This window comes from Protomyctophum parallelum (genome assembly GCF_964188405.1).
Source record: "Protomyctophum parallelum genome assembly, chromosome: 4".
In the NCBI taxonomy this organism is placed as follows: domain Eukaryota; kingdom Metazoa; phylum Chordata; class Actinopteri; order Myctophiformes; family Myctophidae; genus Protomyctophum; species Protomyctophum parallelum.
In genome coordinates this window covers 46,381,932-46,397,926 of record NC_139700.1, presented here as the reverse complement: position 1 = coordinate 46,397,926, position 15,995 = coordinate 46,381,932, and the positions used below count along the sequence as shown (strand labels likewise).

The 15,995-nt window shown below is 43.5% G+C and overlaps 1 protein-coding gene across 1 annotated transcript in view; it reads left to right on the top strand.

Moving 5' to 3' along the window:
* Positions 1-15,995, top strand: part of LOC310857224 (uncharacterized protein) — a gene marked incomplete at both ends in the record, with an annotated part of 64,194 nt that overhangs the window by 30,529 nt on the left and 17,670 nt on the right. Inside the window, 23 exons of the mRNA XM_083762836.1 lie at positions 1,956-2,066; positions 2,187-2,366; positions 2,928-3,167; positions 3,832-3,988; positions 4,320-4,448; positions 4,858-5,008; positions 5,455-5,498; positions 6,532-6,763; positions 7,155-7,623; positions 8,079-8,287; positions 9,005-9,247; positions 9,485-9,711; positions 9,967-10,237; positions 10,475-10,771; positions 11,009-11,251; positions 11,489-11,731; positions 11,969-12,265; positions 12,503-12,745; positions 12,983-13,279; positions 13,517-13,759; positions 13,997-14,235; positions 14,979-15,049; positions 15,088-15,370. Coding sequence (XP_083618962.1) covers positions 1,956-2,066; positions 2,187-2,366; positions 2,928-3,167; positions 3,832-3,988; positions 4,320-4,448; positions 4,858-5,008; positions 5,455-5,498; positions 6,532-6,763; positions 7,155-7,623; positions 8,079-8,287; positions 9,005-9,247; positions 9,485-9,711; positions 9,967-10,237; positions 10,475-10,771; positions 11,009-11,251; positions 11,489-11,731; positions 11,969-12,265; positions 12,503-12,745; positions 12,983-13,279; positions 13,517-13,759; positions 13,997-14,235; positions 14,979-15,049; positions 15,088-15,370 — 5,119 coding nt within the window. The remainder of the gene's footprint in view (positions 1-1,955; positions 2,067-2,186; positions 2,367-2,927; positions 3,168-3,831; positions 3,989-4,319; positions 4,449-4,857; positions 5,009-5,454; positions 5,499-6,531; positions 6,764-7,154; positions 7,624-8,078; positions 8,288-9,004; positions 9,248-9,484; positions 9,712-9,966; positions 10,238-10,474; positions 10,772-11,008; positions 11,252-11,488; positions 11,732-11,968; positions 12,266-12,502; positions 12,746-12,982; positions 13,280-13,516; positions 13,760-13,996; positions 14,236-14,978; positions 15,050-15,087; positions 15,371-15,995) is intronic.

Genomic DNA, 15,995 nt, shown 5'->3' with positions numbered 1-15,995 from the left:
GTATACAGAATAAATGAATATACTCTCGCACAGGTATACAGAATAAATGAATATACTCTCGCACAGGTATACAGAATAAATGAATATACTCTCGCACAGGACAGGTATACAGAATAAATGAATATACTCTCGCACAGGACAGGTATACAGAATAAATGAATATACTCTCGCACAGGTATACAGAATAAATGAATATACTCTCGCACAGGACAGGTATACAGAATAAATGAATATACTCTCGCACAGGTATACAGAATAAATGAATATACTCTCGCACAGGACAGGTATACAGAATAAATGAATATACTCTCGCACAGGACAGGTATACAGAATAAATGAATATACTCTCGCACAGGTATACAGAATAAATTAATATACTCTCGCACAGGTATACAGAATAAATGAATATACTCTCGCACAGGTATACAGAATAAATTAATATACTCTCGCACAGGTATACAGAATAAATGAATATACTCTCGCACAGGTATACAGAATAAATTAATATACTCTCGCACAGGTAAACAGAATAAATGAATATACTCTCGCACAGGACAGGTATACAGAATAAATGAATATACTCTCGCACAGCACAGGTATACAGAATAAATGAATATACTCTCGCACAGGTATACAGAATAAATGAATATACTCTCGCACAGGTATACAGAATAAATTAATATACTCTCACACAGTTATACAGAATAAATGAATATACTCTAACAGTGAATATATACATATATAGTGATATGTGTGTTTGTGTCCCCTAATGTTTTCTAATGTCCCCTAAAGTTTTCTAATGTTTTCCAATGTCCCCTAATGTTTTCTAATGTGCCCTTATGTCCCCTTATGTCCCCTAATGTTTTCCAATGTCCCCTAATGTTTTCTAATGTCCCCTAATGTCCCCTAATGTCTTCTAATGTTTTCTAATGTCCCCTAATGTTTTCTAATGTCCGCTAATGTTTTCTAATGTTTTCTAATGTTTTCCAATGTTCCCTATTGTTTCCAATGCCCCTAATGTATGGTTTATAATGTTTTCTAATTTCCCCTAATGTCTCCTAATGTTTTCCAATGTTCCCTAATATGTTCTAATATTTTCTAATGTTTTCCAATGTTCCCTATGTTTATAATGCCCCTAATGTTTTCCAATGATCCCTAATGTTTATAATAGGGCCGGGACTAATTGCGATTAATTTAGATTAATTAACTACAGAAAAATTTATCGCGATTAACTACAGATAAATTAATCGCACCTTTTTTTTCACCGCGGAACGTTTCTCACTTGGGCGCTTTTCTATAGTACTGAAAACTGGAAATAATAAAAAGTCACCCCATTTTGTGTTGCCTAGAACTGGAGGTCTGACAAAAAACAGTAACAATATGAAGTAAGTAGGCTACAGCTTTGTGATGTCACTGAGATGTACTTGTTACTGTTACTATTTTTTTTCAGACCTCCAGTTCTAGGCAACACAGAATGGGGTGACTTTTTATTATTATTTCCACAACAGGTATATTAATGACAGTAAAATGTTGAAAATGAGTGGTATCCTGTAGTCACTATTCGTTGATTCACTGGGATACCAAAAAACATTTAAAAAAAAGGTTTCTCGCTGTTCTCGGGTTGAATATTGATATGTGATTAAAATGCGATTAATCTAGATTAATTAATCGCAAAGCCTCTGATTAATTAGATTTTTTTTTTTAATCGAGTCCCAGCTCTAGTTTATAATGTTCTACCTCAGGACTACTGTGGCAGTCAGAAGAAGCTTCAGATGTTCTGTCATGTTCCATAATGTTCTGTGATGTTCTCCAGGACTACTGTGGCAGTCAGCAGGAGCTTCAGATGTTCTGTCATGTTCCATAATGTTCTGTGATGTTCTCCAGGACTACTGTGGCAGTCAGCAGGAGCTTCAGATGTTCTGTCATGTTCCATAATGTTCTGTGATGTTCTCCAGGACTACTGTGGCAGTCAGCAGGCCAGCGGGAGCTTCAGAGTGATCACTGAGAACGTCCCCTGTGGAACCACAGGAACCACCTGCTCCAAGTCCATCAAGATCTTCCTGGGGGTAAAAAAAAACAAAACAAACAAAAACAATACACCTTTGTCTCTGAAAGTAAAACAACATCAACAACAATGATTATTAATGATATGTTGCAACCTTTGTATTATACTTGTGTGCTTCTAGAGCTCAGAGTTGCAGCTAAGTGAGGGGAACTACCAGCTGGTCCAGAGCAACAGGAACCAGACGGTCCCGTTCCACGTCAGTTCCGTCGGAATCTATCTGGTGGTCCAGGCTGACAACGGACTCATCCTCATGTGGGACAGGAAGACCAGCATCTTCATCAAGATCACTCCATCATATAAGGTACAGTATTCCACCTGGTATAGTCAGTATAAGGTACAGTTGCGCCTAGTTAGTATTTTTCAAGTAGCCTTTAATTACAACTGTGTTTATGTATCAAACGTATTGTCACGTCACAGGTTTGCAGACGTGAAAACAGTGGATGCAATTAGTTTTTGTGCAGCAGCCCTGTTTAGACGTGTGGTCCCCTTTTTTATTATTTGTATTTTCTTTGACCAAGGTAAGAAAATTTTGGTAGTCCGTTAGTCACTTGGCTTTCTTTGTTTTGGGGGAATCGGCTATACCTTAATCTGCCTCGATCCTGCCCTTTGTGGGCAGCGGTGGCCGAACGGTTTGCGGAGCGGTCTTGATATCGGAAAGGTCGCTATAGTTCGTATCCCCCGGACCGGCACGTTCAAATTACCACCGCTGAAGTGCCCTTGAGCAAGGCATTGAACCCCCATACCATGAAATGTTCTATGAGCAGGGCCTGGCTGTAAACAAGTTCTTGAGCTTAGTCCAGTTACCCTGGGTAAACATAGTACCTTTCCTTTCCTTTGTAATAATCCCCCCCCCCCAATGCAGGGCCATTTGTGCGGCCTGTGCGGCAACTACGACGGCGACGCCAACAACGACTTTGCCACCCGGAGCCACGCGGTGGTGGTGAGCCCGCCGACGTTCGGGAACAGCTGGAAGTGCTCGAGCAGCTGTCCGGACGCCGTGGCGAAGAGGAGCCCGTGTTCCGTCAACCCCTACAGGGCCTCCTGGGCCCAGAAGCAATGCAGTCTGATCCAGAGCAACGTCTTCTCCTCCTGCCACTCCGTGGTACGTACGTCGTCTATCCCATTCTGACCTGAGATCAGATTCATACGAGGTTACCGCCGGACACACACTGGTCCTGATGAACCCATTCTGACCTGAGATCAGATTCTAAAAATGTCAGTCGCTCTTCGATTTTTCAAAAATAGCAGACCTACAAGCTCGTATGAGCTTGTAGATCTGCTATTTTTCAATAGATAAGGCATAACATGATGCTGACACCAAAATGGGTGCCCGGTCAGAATGGGTTAACCCATTTTAGACCGTCAGTGGTTCTTATACATTTTCATGTCAAGGACCCCCCCCAAATATCATAATTATCGTTGCTGTCGGGAGGAAACCTCATAACTCCATTTTTGAGATTTTAGCTTTTTTTTGTGTGGCATAAACCAGTGCTATTGAACACCCTTTACGTCTGTGTGTTGGTTCAAAAATATTGAACCAATGGAAAGTAGTAAAAAGGGCTTTGGACTTTTTTTTTTTAATCTGTACTTTACTCATTTTTGGATATTTATGACTTTCACTCCAATACATTTCAAAGACAAATATTGTACATTTGACTCCACTACAGTTCCATGGCAAGTACAGTATAGTATGAATTAACCTCTTAGGCCGATCTTCCGGTATATATCTTAACGAGACTAAAAATGAAGATTTCTGTCGTCTGCAGGTGGATCCTACTCCGTACTATGACGCATGTGTGTTTGACTCGTGCGCCTGCGACAGCGGTGGAGACTGCGAGTGTTTCTGCACGGCTGTGGCTGCCTACGCTGAAGCATGCAATGAGGCCGGCGCATGCATCGCATGGAGAACTCCCAGAATCTGCCGTGAGTACCCCTACCACACTGATTTAACCCATTTAGACCTGACGTCGAAATTAAAAAAAAATGTTTGACAGTCCTAACAGTTTTCTGAAATACCTTGGTTCAGTGGCGCTCAATATTTCATGTCAAGGACCCCAAACATTATATGTAATTGGCCGACGACCCCCATCTGAAAATATGTTGTTCCAGGAACTCGTCAGAAGCAAAGATTTCCGTTAAAAAAACGTTCGCTCTGAAAGAATATATATCCAAAGATTTTGTGGCACACTTTCACAATTTTTCAAAAATAGCAGACCTACAACATTCAGGTCAATACATTGATGATGTTTTTCAGCTCTGTTCTGTGACTACTACAACCCTCCCGGTGGCTGTGAGTGGCATTACAAACCATGTGGATCTCCTTGTCAGAAGACCTGTCGGAACCCCTCAGGGGCCTGCTCCTCACAGATACCTCCTCTGGAAGGTAATTTATATCATGTCATTATGATATTCATCCACATTTATTCTTTATTTTGCACATTATAATATACATGTGTGACATATTTTCTTGCTTTGATTGTTTTGCTTCTTATCTCAATTGTCCTTTAGAGTGTAGTTTAAACAATATAACGTATGTGCACTGTTTACAGTCCAAGTCAAGTCATTTACAAGGTACAGTAGCCTATATGTAATCTAGAAGGTATTGTGCGTGCCAGTGGGTTCTCTCTCTCTCTCTCTCTCTCTCTCTTTTTATGGTGTTGAGAGACAGAGCGACGAGAGAGTGCAGGAGAAACAAAGAGAAAAGCAAGAGAAGTATAAACATTTCAAGATTGATTATTGGCGGATGATAACAATGGTGTTCTCGGACTCTTGTGTCTTGTCGTCCTAAACAGGTTGCTATCCAAAATGTCCTCCTGACCAATCCTACTTTGACGAGGACTCCATGAAATGTGTGGCGAGAGAACAATGCGGCTGCTACGACCAGGACAGGAAACACTACAACAACGGCGACAACGTGCCGACCACAGAGAACTGCCAGACATGGTATGTCTTAACCCATTTAGGACCGATTCTGGAGAAGAAAAACATCTAAATCCTGGAAAACGTCAAATATTTATTCAAAAATGTTGCTATATGCTGTACATATTATAGCAACAAGGGCTCACTCACACCTAAGACACACTTGTGTCCTGTGTCTTCTGTGTGTGACACATGACACAACCTTGTTGCATGGCTGTCTTCTGCCCCATGCAACAAGGTTGTGTCTTCAAACCATGTGACTCCCATTGGAAATGCATTGAGGCGGCCATGACACACAGAAGACACAGGGCACGAGTGTGTCTTGCGTGTGTCTTAGGTGTGAGTGAGGCCTAAAGGTTTTCCCGTCCAGAATGACCAGTACAACTGCTTGACACATCCAATAATCAAATATGAAAACACACCTTTAATGTTTTTGTTGTTGTTGTTGTTTTGTTTTCCCTCTCCTGAAGCATCTGTGATTCCTCGACCATCAAATGCCATTATGATGCTCAAGGTATGGACGCATTACTACAAATAGCAAACTGTGTGTGTGTAAGTGTGTGTGTGTGTGTGTGTCATAACCACAAAATCTCTGAAAAGCTTTGCATCTTTTGATGCTGTTGCGGACATTTCGGAAAACGGGGATATAGGGCTGGTTGAAAGGGCCTAAAACAAGCTATTGTTAAAAAAGAAAACGTGTTTTTCCGCATTACAGAGTGCTATTGTACATACAACCACAAGAGATATCACCCCGGCCAGACACTGTACAACACCACGGACGGACATGGTAACTGTATCGCAGCTGTCTGTGGCTCCAATGGCACCACTCAGAGGACGGTCTCCCCATGCCCAACAACCCCATCACCGACCACTACACCCTCCACCACGTTTTATTTTTCAACAACCTCACCAGGTACCTCACCAGGTATGACACATTTTTACTACTGTTTAAGGAGCACTTTTCTCATTTTAAACCTTCAAACCATTATGCGAGTATGCGTTGTCCTCTAGTGCTCATTATAGGATGGCACCGTTTTCTGTCTACTCGGTCACTCTCGTTGGTGGTGGGAGTGGTTTCATTGGTTGGGCTGTTTTGCGGGCTGTTCAGAAACCGGCCTACCAATGGAAATGTAAATGAATTGACAAAACCCGCCTGCCGATGATGTCAATGATAAGAGTAGACAGAACTGGTGCATTCGTATAATGAGCATTATTAGTGAGGACCAATTGTATGAATATAAGTTAAAAAACGAATGATTTTCCTTCAAACTACACGACAACAGTGTTGCCACAGGTAACTGATAGCAAACACCTGCAATTGTGGGGAGGCATACTTTGGTTAGACATAGCATTGGTCCGACTGGATTAAGGTTGGCGAGGGGTGCATTAAGACGACTGGATTAAGGATGGTGAGGGGTAGGTTAAGGGTTGGAAGAGGGTTAAGGTTAGGTGTAGGTGTGCTGCCCCGTGGGAGGTTAGGGTTAGGGTGAGGGTTTGAGATATCGGACCAATGGTATGTCTAACCAAAAGCATGTGTGTTCCCCCAGGACCAACAAAGTGCAGTCCCTGCTCCTGGTCTCCCTGGTTCGACAGCAGCTTCCCCACACTGGGAACTCCAGGAGGAGACGACGAAACCTACCAAAAGATCCGAAAGGCTGGACACCACATCTGTGCCAAGCCCAGTCTGATCCAATGCAGAGCGGAGAAGTTCCCCAACGTGACCATAGAGGGCGTCGGTCAGGTGGTGCAGTGCGACCTGGCCAAAGGACTGACCTGCAGGTATGGATCCATATGGGACCATAGTGAAAATGTCATGTTGCGATTGTTGTGGGGGCCGAAATAATTGCAATTAACGACTAAACAAATATGCTTAAAACTATTAAAATGCGACTTATGTCAACCACTTGTTGTCTTCCTGTGGAGAACATTAGTCAAAAACTAGCTGATCTTCAAGCTCAAGACACATCGCATTACGATATATTGTCAGCATCTAGATCTGCTATGTTTGGCGAAGGGATTTAGTGTAGACTCCAAGTACAGAGCCAACTGAGGTCCAGTGTGGGACAATTTCACGACAAATTGCAATTTCCGCGATATGATTATTCTGATTGTTTTTTGTATCGTTTTTTTGTAACAGTAATAACGATTATCATTCAATCCCTGCCTGCAGGAATCAGGACCAGCCGGGCCCGCTGCATCTGTGCTTCAACTACCAAGTCAGGGTTTACTGTTGTGACTATGAGGGTTGTCCGACGCCATCACCATCACCAGCTCCAACTCCAACCACTACAACAACAACTACACCAGCACCAACAACAACGCCTCCCACAACTACAGAATCCTGCACAGAAACGGTGTGCGACTGGTCCAAGTGGATCAATGTGGACTACCCCACGTTTGGTCCTAAAAACGGGGACAACGAAACGATCAAGAATATAATCAAGCATGGAATCGACATCTGTGAGAAACCGGTGGCAGTGCAGTGCCAGGCTCTGTATCCCAATGGAATTGGAGTTCCCGTATCTAAGACGGAACAAAACGTCATATGCAACAACAAAGTTGGGCTTTTATGCCAGAATAATGAACAATTTCCCCCCATATGTTTAGACTATGAAATCAAAGTAAAGTGCTGCAAGAAAGTGAACTGCCCCACAACAAAACCAACAGCACCTACCACAACAAAGACAACTACACCAGTTACTACAACACCAACGACTACAACTACACCACCAGCTCCAACTCCAACCACTACAATTACAACTACAACACCAACAACAACACCTACCACAAGAGAGCCAACTACAACACCCAATTGTCCTGTGGGTACTAAAATGTCTTGTGACTGGTCAGCTTGGATCAATCTTCACACACCCACTCCTGGCCCTGATGGTGGAGTCATTGAATCCACCAAGGACATCAGTTCCGATGGTAAAACATGTTCAGCTCCAGAAGAAATCCAGTGTAGAGCCAGCATGTACCCAGGTCTCAGCCTGTCACAGTTGGGACAAGATGTAACTTGTAAACCAGACGTCGGTTTTGTGTGTTACAACAAACTGCAAGGACAGTCACAGCAGTGTTTGAGTTACCAGGTCAGAGTCAAATGTTGCCATTGTCAAACACCTACGACTACACCACTACCAACTACAACAACATCTACCACAACAGAGACAACTACAACAGTTACTACAACACCAATGACTACAAAGACATCCCCTCCAACTCCAACCACTACAATTACAACTACAACACCAACAACAACACCTACCACAAGAGAGCCAACTACAGCATTCAATTGTCCTCCGGGTAGTAAAATGTCTTGTGACTGGTCAGCTTGGATCAATCTTCACACACCCACTCCTGGTCCTGATGGTGGAGTCATTGAATCCACCAAGGACATCAGTTCCGCTGGTAAAACATGTTCATTTCCAGATGAAATCCAGTGTAGAGCCAGCATGTACCCAGGTCTCAGCCTGTCACAGTTGGGACAAGATGTAACTTGTAAAGCAGACGTTGGTTTTGTGTGTTACAACAAACTGCAAGGACTGTCACAGCAGTGTTTGAGTTACCAGGTCAGAGTCAAATGTTGCCATTGTCAAACACCTACGACTACACCACTACCAACTACAACAACAGCTACCACAACAGAGACAACTACAACAGTTACTACAACACCAATGACTACAAAGACATCCCCTCCAACTACAACCACTACAATTACAACTACAACACCAACAACAACACCTGCCACAACAGAGCCAACTACAACACCTAATTGTCCTGTGGGTACTAAAATGTCTTGTGACTGGTCAGCTTGGATCAATCTTCACACACCCACTCCTGGCCCTGATGGTGGAGTCATTGAATCCACCAAGGACATCAGTTCCGCTGGTAAAACATGTTCAGCTCCAGAAGAAATCCAGTGTAGAGCCAGCATGTACCCAGGTCTCAGCCTGTCACAGTTGGGACAAGATGTAACTTGTAAACCAGACGTCGGTTTTGTGTGTTACAACAAACTGCAAGGACAGTCACAGCAGTGTTTGAGTTACCAGGTCAGAGTCAAATGTTGCCATTGTCAAACACCTACGACTACACCACTACCAACTACAACAACATCTACCACAACAGAGACAACTACAACAGTTACTACAACACCAATGACTACAAAGACATCCCCTCCAACTCCAACCACTACAATTACAACTACAACACCAACAACAACACCTACCACAACAGAGCCAACTACAACACCCAATTGTCCTGTGGGTACTAAAATGTCTTGTGACTGGTCAGCTTGGATCAATCTTCACACACCCACTCCTGGCCCTGATGGTGGAGTCATTGAATCCACCAAGGACATCAGTTCCGCTGGTAAAACATGTTCAGCTCCAGAAGAAATCCAGTGTAGAGCCAGCATGTACCCAGGTCTCAGCCTGTCACAGTTGGGACAAGATGTAACTTGTAAACCAGACGTCGGTTTTGTGTGTTACAACAAACTGCAAGGACAGTCACAGCAGTGTTTGAGTTACCAGGTCAGAGTCAAATGTTGCCATTGTCAAACACCTACGACTACACCACTACCAACTACAACAACATCTACCACAACAGAGACAACTACAACAGTTACTACAACACCAATGACTACAAAGACATCCCCTCCAACTCCAACCACTACAATTACAACTACAACACCTGCCACAACAGAGCCAACTACAACACCCAATTGTCCTGTGGGTACTAAAATGTCTTGTGACTGGTCAGCTTGGATCAATCTTCACACACCCACTCCTGGCCCTGATGGTGGAGTCATTGAATCCACCAAGGACATCAGTTCCGCTGGTAAAACATGTTCAGCTCCAGAAGAAATCCAGTGTAGAGCCAGCATGTACCCAGGTCTCAGCCTGTCACAGTTGGGACAAGATGTAACTTGTAAACCAGACGTCGGTTTTGTGTGTTACAACAAACTGCAAGGACTGTCACAGCAGTGTTTGAGTTACCAGGTCAGAGTCAAATGTTGCCATTGTCAAACACCTACGACTACACCACTACCAACTACAACAACATCTACCACAACAGAGACAACTACAACAGTTACTACACTACCAACTACAACAACAGCTACCACAACAGAGACAACTACAACAGTTACTACAACACCAATGACTACAAAGACATCCCCTCCAACTCCAACCACTACAATTACAACTACAACACCTGCCACAACAGAGCCAACTACAACACCCAATTGTCCTGTGGGTACTAAAATGTCTTGTGACTGGTCAGCTTGGATCAATCTTCACACACCCACTCCTGGCCCTGATGGTGGAGTCATTGAATCCACCAAGGACATCAGTTCCGCTGGTAAAACATGTTCAGCTCCAGAAGAAATCCAGTGTAGAGCCAGCATGTACCCAGGTCTCAGCCTGTCACAGTTGGGACAAGATGTAACTTGTAAACCAGACGTCGGTTTTGTGTGTTACAACAAACTGCAAGGACAGTCACAGCAGTGTTTGAGTTACCAGGTCAGAGTCAAATGTTGCCATTGTCAAACACCTACGACTACACCACTACCAACTACAACAACATCTACCACAACAGAGACAACTACAACAGTTACTACACTACCAACTACAACAACAGCTACCACAACAGAGACAACTACAACAGTTACTACAACACCAATGACTACAAAGACATCCCCTCCAACTCCAACCACTACAATTACAACTACAACACCAACAACAACACCTACCACAACAGAGCCAACTACAACACCCAATTGTCCTGTGGGTACTAAAATGTCTTGTGACTGGTCAGCTTGGATCAATCTTCACACACCCACTCCTGGCCCTGATGGTGGAGTCATTGAATCCACCAAGGACATCAGTTCCGCTGGTAAAACATGTTCAGCTCCAGAAGAAATCCAGTGTAGAGCCAGCATGTACCCAGGTCTCAGCCTGTCACAGTTGGGACAAGATGTAACTTGTAAACCAGACGTCGGTTTTGTGTGTTACAACAAACTGCAAGGACAGTCACAGCAGTGTTTGAGTTACCAGGTCAGAGTCAAATGTTGCCATTGTCAAACACCTACGACTACACCACTACCAACTACAACAACATCTACCACAACAGAGACAACTACAACAGTTACTACAACACCAATGACTACAAAGACATCCCCTCCAACTCCAACCACTACAATTACAACTACAACACCAACAACAACACCTGCCACAACAGAGCCAACTACAACACCCAATTGTCCTGTGGGTACTAAAATGTCTTGTGACTGGTCAGCTTGGATCAATCTTCACACACCCACTCCTGGCCCTGATGGTGGAGTCATTGAATCCACCAAGGACATCAGTTCCGCTGGTAAAACATGTTCAGCTCCAGAAGAAATCCAGTGTAGAGCCAGCATGTACCCAGGTCTCAGCCTGTCACAGTTGGGACAAGATGTAACTTGTAAACCAGACGTCGGTTTTGTGTGTTACAACAAACTGCAAGGACAGTCACAGCAGTGTTTGAGTTACCAGGTCAGAGTCAAATGTTGCCATTGTCAAACACCTACAACTACACCACTACCAACTACAACAACATCTACCACAACAGAGACAACTACAACAGTTACTACAACACCAATGACTACAAAGACATCCCCTCCAACTCCAACCACTACAATTACAACTACAACACCAACAACAACAACTACCACAACAGAGCCAACTACAACACCCAATTGTCCTGTGGGTACTAAAATGTCTTGTGACTGGTCAGCTTGGATCAATCTTCACACACCCACTCCTGGCCCTGATGGTGGAGTCATTGAATCCACCAAGGACATCAGTTCCGCTGGTAAAACATGTTCAGCTCCAGAGGAAATCCAGTGTAGAGCCAGCATGTACCCAGGTCTCAGCCTGTCACAGTTGGGACAAGATGTAACTTGTAAACCAGACGTCGGTTTTGTGTGTTACAACAAACTGCAAGGGCAGTCACAGCAGTGTTTGAGTTACCAGGTCAGAGTCAAATGTTGTCATTGTCAAACACCTACGACTACACCACTACCAACTACAACAACATCTACCACAACAGAGACAACTACAACAGTTACTACACTACCAACTACAACAACATCTACCACAACAGAGACAACTACAACAGTTACTACAACACCAATGACTACAAAGACATCCCCTCCAACTCCAACCACTACTATTACAACTACAACACCAACAACAACACCTACCACAACAGAGCCAACTACAACACCCAATTGTCCTGTGGGTACTAAAATGTCTTGTGACTGGTCAGCTTGGATCAATCTTCACACACCCACTCCTGGCCCTGATGGTGGAGTCATTGAATCCACCAAGGACATCAGTTCCACTGGTAAAACATGTTCAGCTCCAGAAGAAATCCAGTGTAGAGCCAGCATGTACCCAGGTCTCAGCCTGTCACAGTTGGGACAAGATGTAACTTGTAAACCAGACGTCGGTTTTGTGTGTTACAACAAACTGCAAGGACAGTCACAGCAGTGTTTGAGTTACCAGGTCAGAGTCAAATGTTGCCATTGTCAAACACCTACGACTACACCACTACCAACTACAACAACACCTACCACAACAGAGACAACTACAACAGTTACTACAACACCAATGACTACAAAGACATCCTCTCCAACTCCAACCACTACAATTACAACTACAACACCAACAACAACAACTACCACAACAGAGCCAACTACAACACCCAATTGTCCTGTGGGTACTAAAATGTCTTGTGACTGGTCAGCTTGGATCAATCTTCACACACCCACTCCTGGCCCTGATGGTGGAGTCATTGAATCCACCAAGGACATCAGTTCCGCTGGTAAAACATGTTCAGCTCCAGAGGAAATCCAGTGTAGAGCCAGCATGTACCCAGGTCTCAGCCTGTCACAGTTGGGACAAGATGTAACTTGTAAACCAGACGTCGGTTTTGTGTGTTACAACAAACTGCAAGGGCAGTCACAGCAGTGTTTGAGTTACCAGGTCAGAGTCAAATGTTGTCATTGTCAAACACCTACGACTACACCACTACCAACTACAACAACATCTACCACAACAGAGACAACTACAACAGTTACTACACTACCAACTACAACAACATCTACCACAACAGAGACAACTACAACAGTTACTACAACACCAATGACTACAAAGACATCCCCTCCAACTCCAACCACTACAATTACAACTACAACACCAACAACAACACCTACCACAACAGAGCCAACTACAACACCCAATTGTCCTGTGGGTACTAAAATGTCTTGTGACTGGTCAGCTTGGATCAATCTTCACACACCCACTCCTGGCCCTGATGGTGGAGTCATTGAATCCACCAAGGACATCAGTTCCGCTGGTAAAACATGTTCAGCTCCAGAAGAAATCCAGTGTAGAGCCAGCATGTACCCAGGTCTCAGCCTGTCACAGTTGGGACAAGATGTAACTTGTAAACCAGACGTCGGTTTTGTGTGTTACAACAAACTGCAAGGACAGTCACAGCAGTGTTTGAGTTACCAGGTCAGAGTCAAATGTTGCCATTGTCAAACACCTACGACTACACCACTACCAACTACAACAACATCTACCACAACAGAGACAACTACAACAGTTACTACAACACCAATGACTACAAAGACATCCCCTCCAACTCCAACCACTACAATTACAACTACAACACCAACAACAACACCTACCACAACAGAGCCAACTACAGCATCCAATTGTCCTCCGGGTAGTAAAATGTCTTGTGACTGGTCAGCTTGGATCAATCTTCACACACCCACTCCTGGTCCTGATGGTGGAGTCATTGAATCCACCAAGGACATCAGTTCCGCTGGTAAAACATGTTCATTTCCAGATGAAATCCAGTGTAGAGCCAGCATGTACCCAGGTCTCAGCCTGTCACAGTTGGGACAAGATGTAACTTGTAAACCAGACGTTGGTTTTGTGTGTTACAACAAACTGCAAGGACAGTCACAGCAGTGTTTGAGTTACCAGGTCAGATTCAAATGTTGCCATCTGTATTGTCTAACATCTACGACTACAACTACACCACTACCAACTACAACAACACCTACCACAACAGAGACAACTACAACAGTTACTACAACACCAATGACTACAAAGACATCCCCTCCAACTCCAACCACTACAATTACAACTACAACACCAACAACAACACCTACCACAACAGAGACAACTACAACAGTTACTACAACTATACCAAAGACTACTACAACAGAAACAACTCCCTACCCAATAATAACAGGCACACTTCCCCAGCCACCTACCAAACCGATTATAGTTCCTACACCATGTCACTGCCATGATAATGGAGCAACATTTCCTGTTGGTATGTATGCATACAAGTTCAAATTATTATTTTACCGTATACCACATGAAAAATTATGTCTGGCTTAATTTAAATATATTGCATACTGTATGTGGCAATTTATTTAGTTTAATCAATAAGAACCTTCTGTTCTCCTTTAATATATTATTATTGTTGCTGTTGGGCAGAAACCTCTTATCTCCATATTCAAACTTTGCGTGTGTGTGTGTGTGTGTGTGTGTGTGTGTGTGTGTGTGTGTGTGTGTGTGTGTGTGTGTGTGTGTGTGTGTGTGTGTGTGTGTGTGTGTGTGTGTGTGCGTGTGTGTGCGTGTGTGTGTGACTTTTTTCTTTGCTTTAAAAAAAAAAATCAATGGGGTCCGCTTATATTTAAGACATGGGTTAGGGTGAGTAGGCTACTATAGCATCAGTAGAAGACATAAAAGCTCGCTTTGTTTGCATTTCTTTTTTAATTTGAACGCTGAAAAGTCACAGTTTTGTACATAACGATGTTTCCGCCTCCACAGAGACAACAATGCAATATATATCTACTGTATACTAGCGTTCAGTGTGACGAGCTGATCTATTTCATCAATGTCTTTCCCCAAATGCCGCCTTTTAGGGTCGCTCGTCTACAATGTCTCTGACCACGACGGCTGCACGTACACAGGCTACTGCAACGAGAGCTGCCAAGTAGCGGTCAACCACACCTGTCCAATGACTACACCTAGGCCTACGCCAACAACCACACCTTCCACCACCACGCCACAACCTACATCTACCACCACCCCACAACCTACAACTCCACAACCTACAACTACCACCACCCCACAACCTACCACGCCACAACCTACATCTACCACCACCCCACAACCTACCACGCCACAACCTACATCTACCACCACCCCACAACCTACAACTCCACAAGCTACAACTCCACAACCTACAACTACGACTGTAATGACATCCATCAGCACCAAACCCAAGCCATGTATGATTTATCCTCAACGAAAGGTATACGATTACGAATAATAGTTGTTCAGGTCCATGCCTTCTCTAAAGTTCTCTCTGAAAAAGAGAATTTTAGAGACGGCATGGACATAAAAATCACACCCCTGTGAAGTGAGCAGTGCAATGTTGCACTGCTCACTTCACAACATTGCACTGCTCACTTCACAGGGGTGTGATTTTTATTATTATTACAGTATTAGTTTTTTTCTTATGAAAGCAGAGAGTCTTCTGTTTCATACGGTATATAGTATGTACATGTCGCTATAGGCCTTATTTTGTGAATATTTAGTTGTTCAGGTCCATGCCTTCTCTAAAATTCTCTCTGGTGGGCGCAAGCTGCATTCAATAGCCAATTACTGACAAACTGTACATGGGATCAACGTGTATTTGTTTTCCTCCTAAAAGTAGACATTCAGGGCTTTCATTCAGTGTGTAGTATGTATATGATAATAATTAATTTATGTTTATTTTGATATCTGCCTGTCAATGTCTGTGACTTTAAACCTTTATAACTCGCTATGATGATAACTTCATGATGATTATGCGCGCCTCGCGTAATCTATCTCACATATCTGTGTTCACTGTCTCAATCGCAGTAACAGGGGGGACAACAAAAGTCTTGATCTGT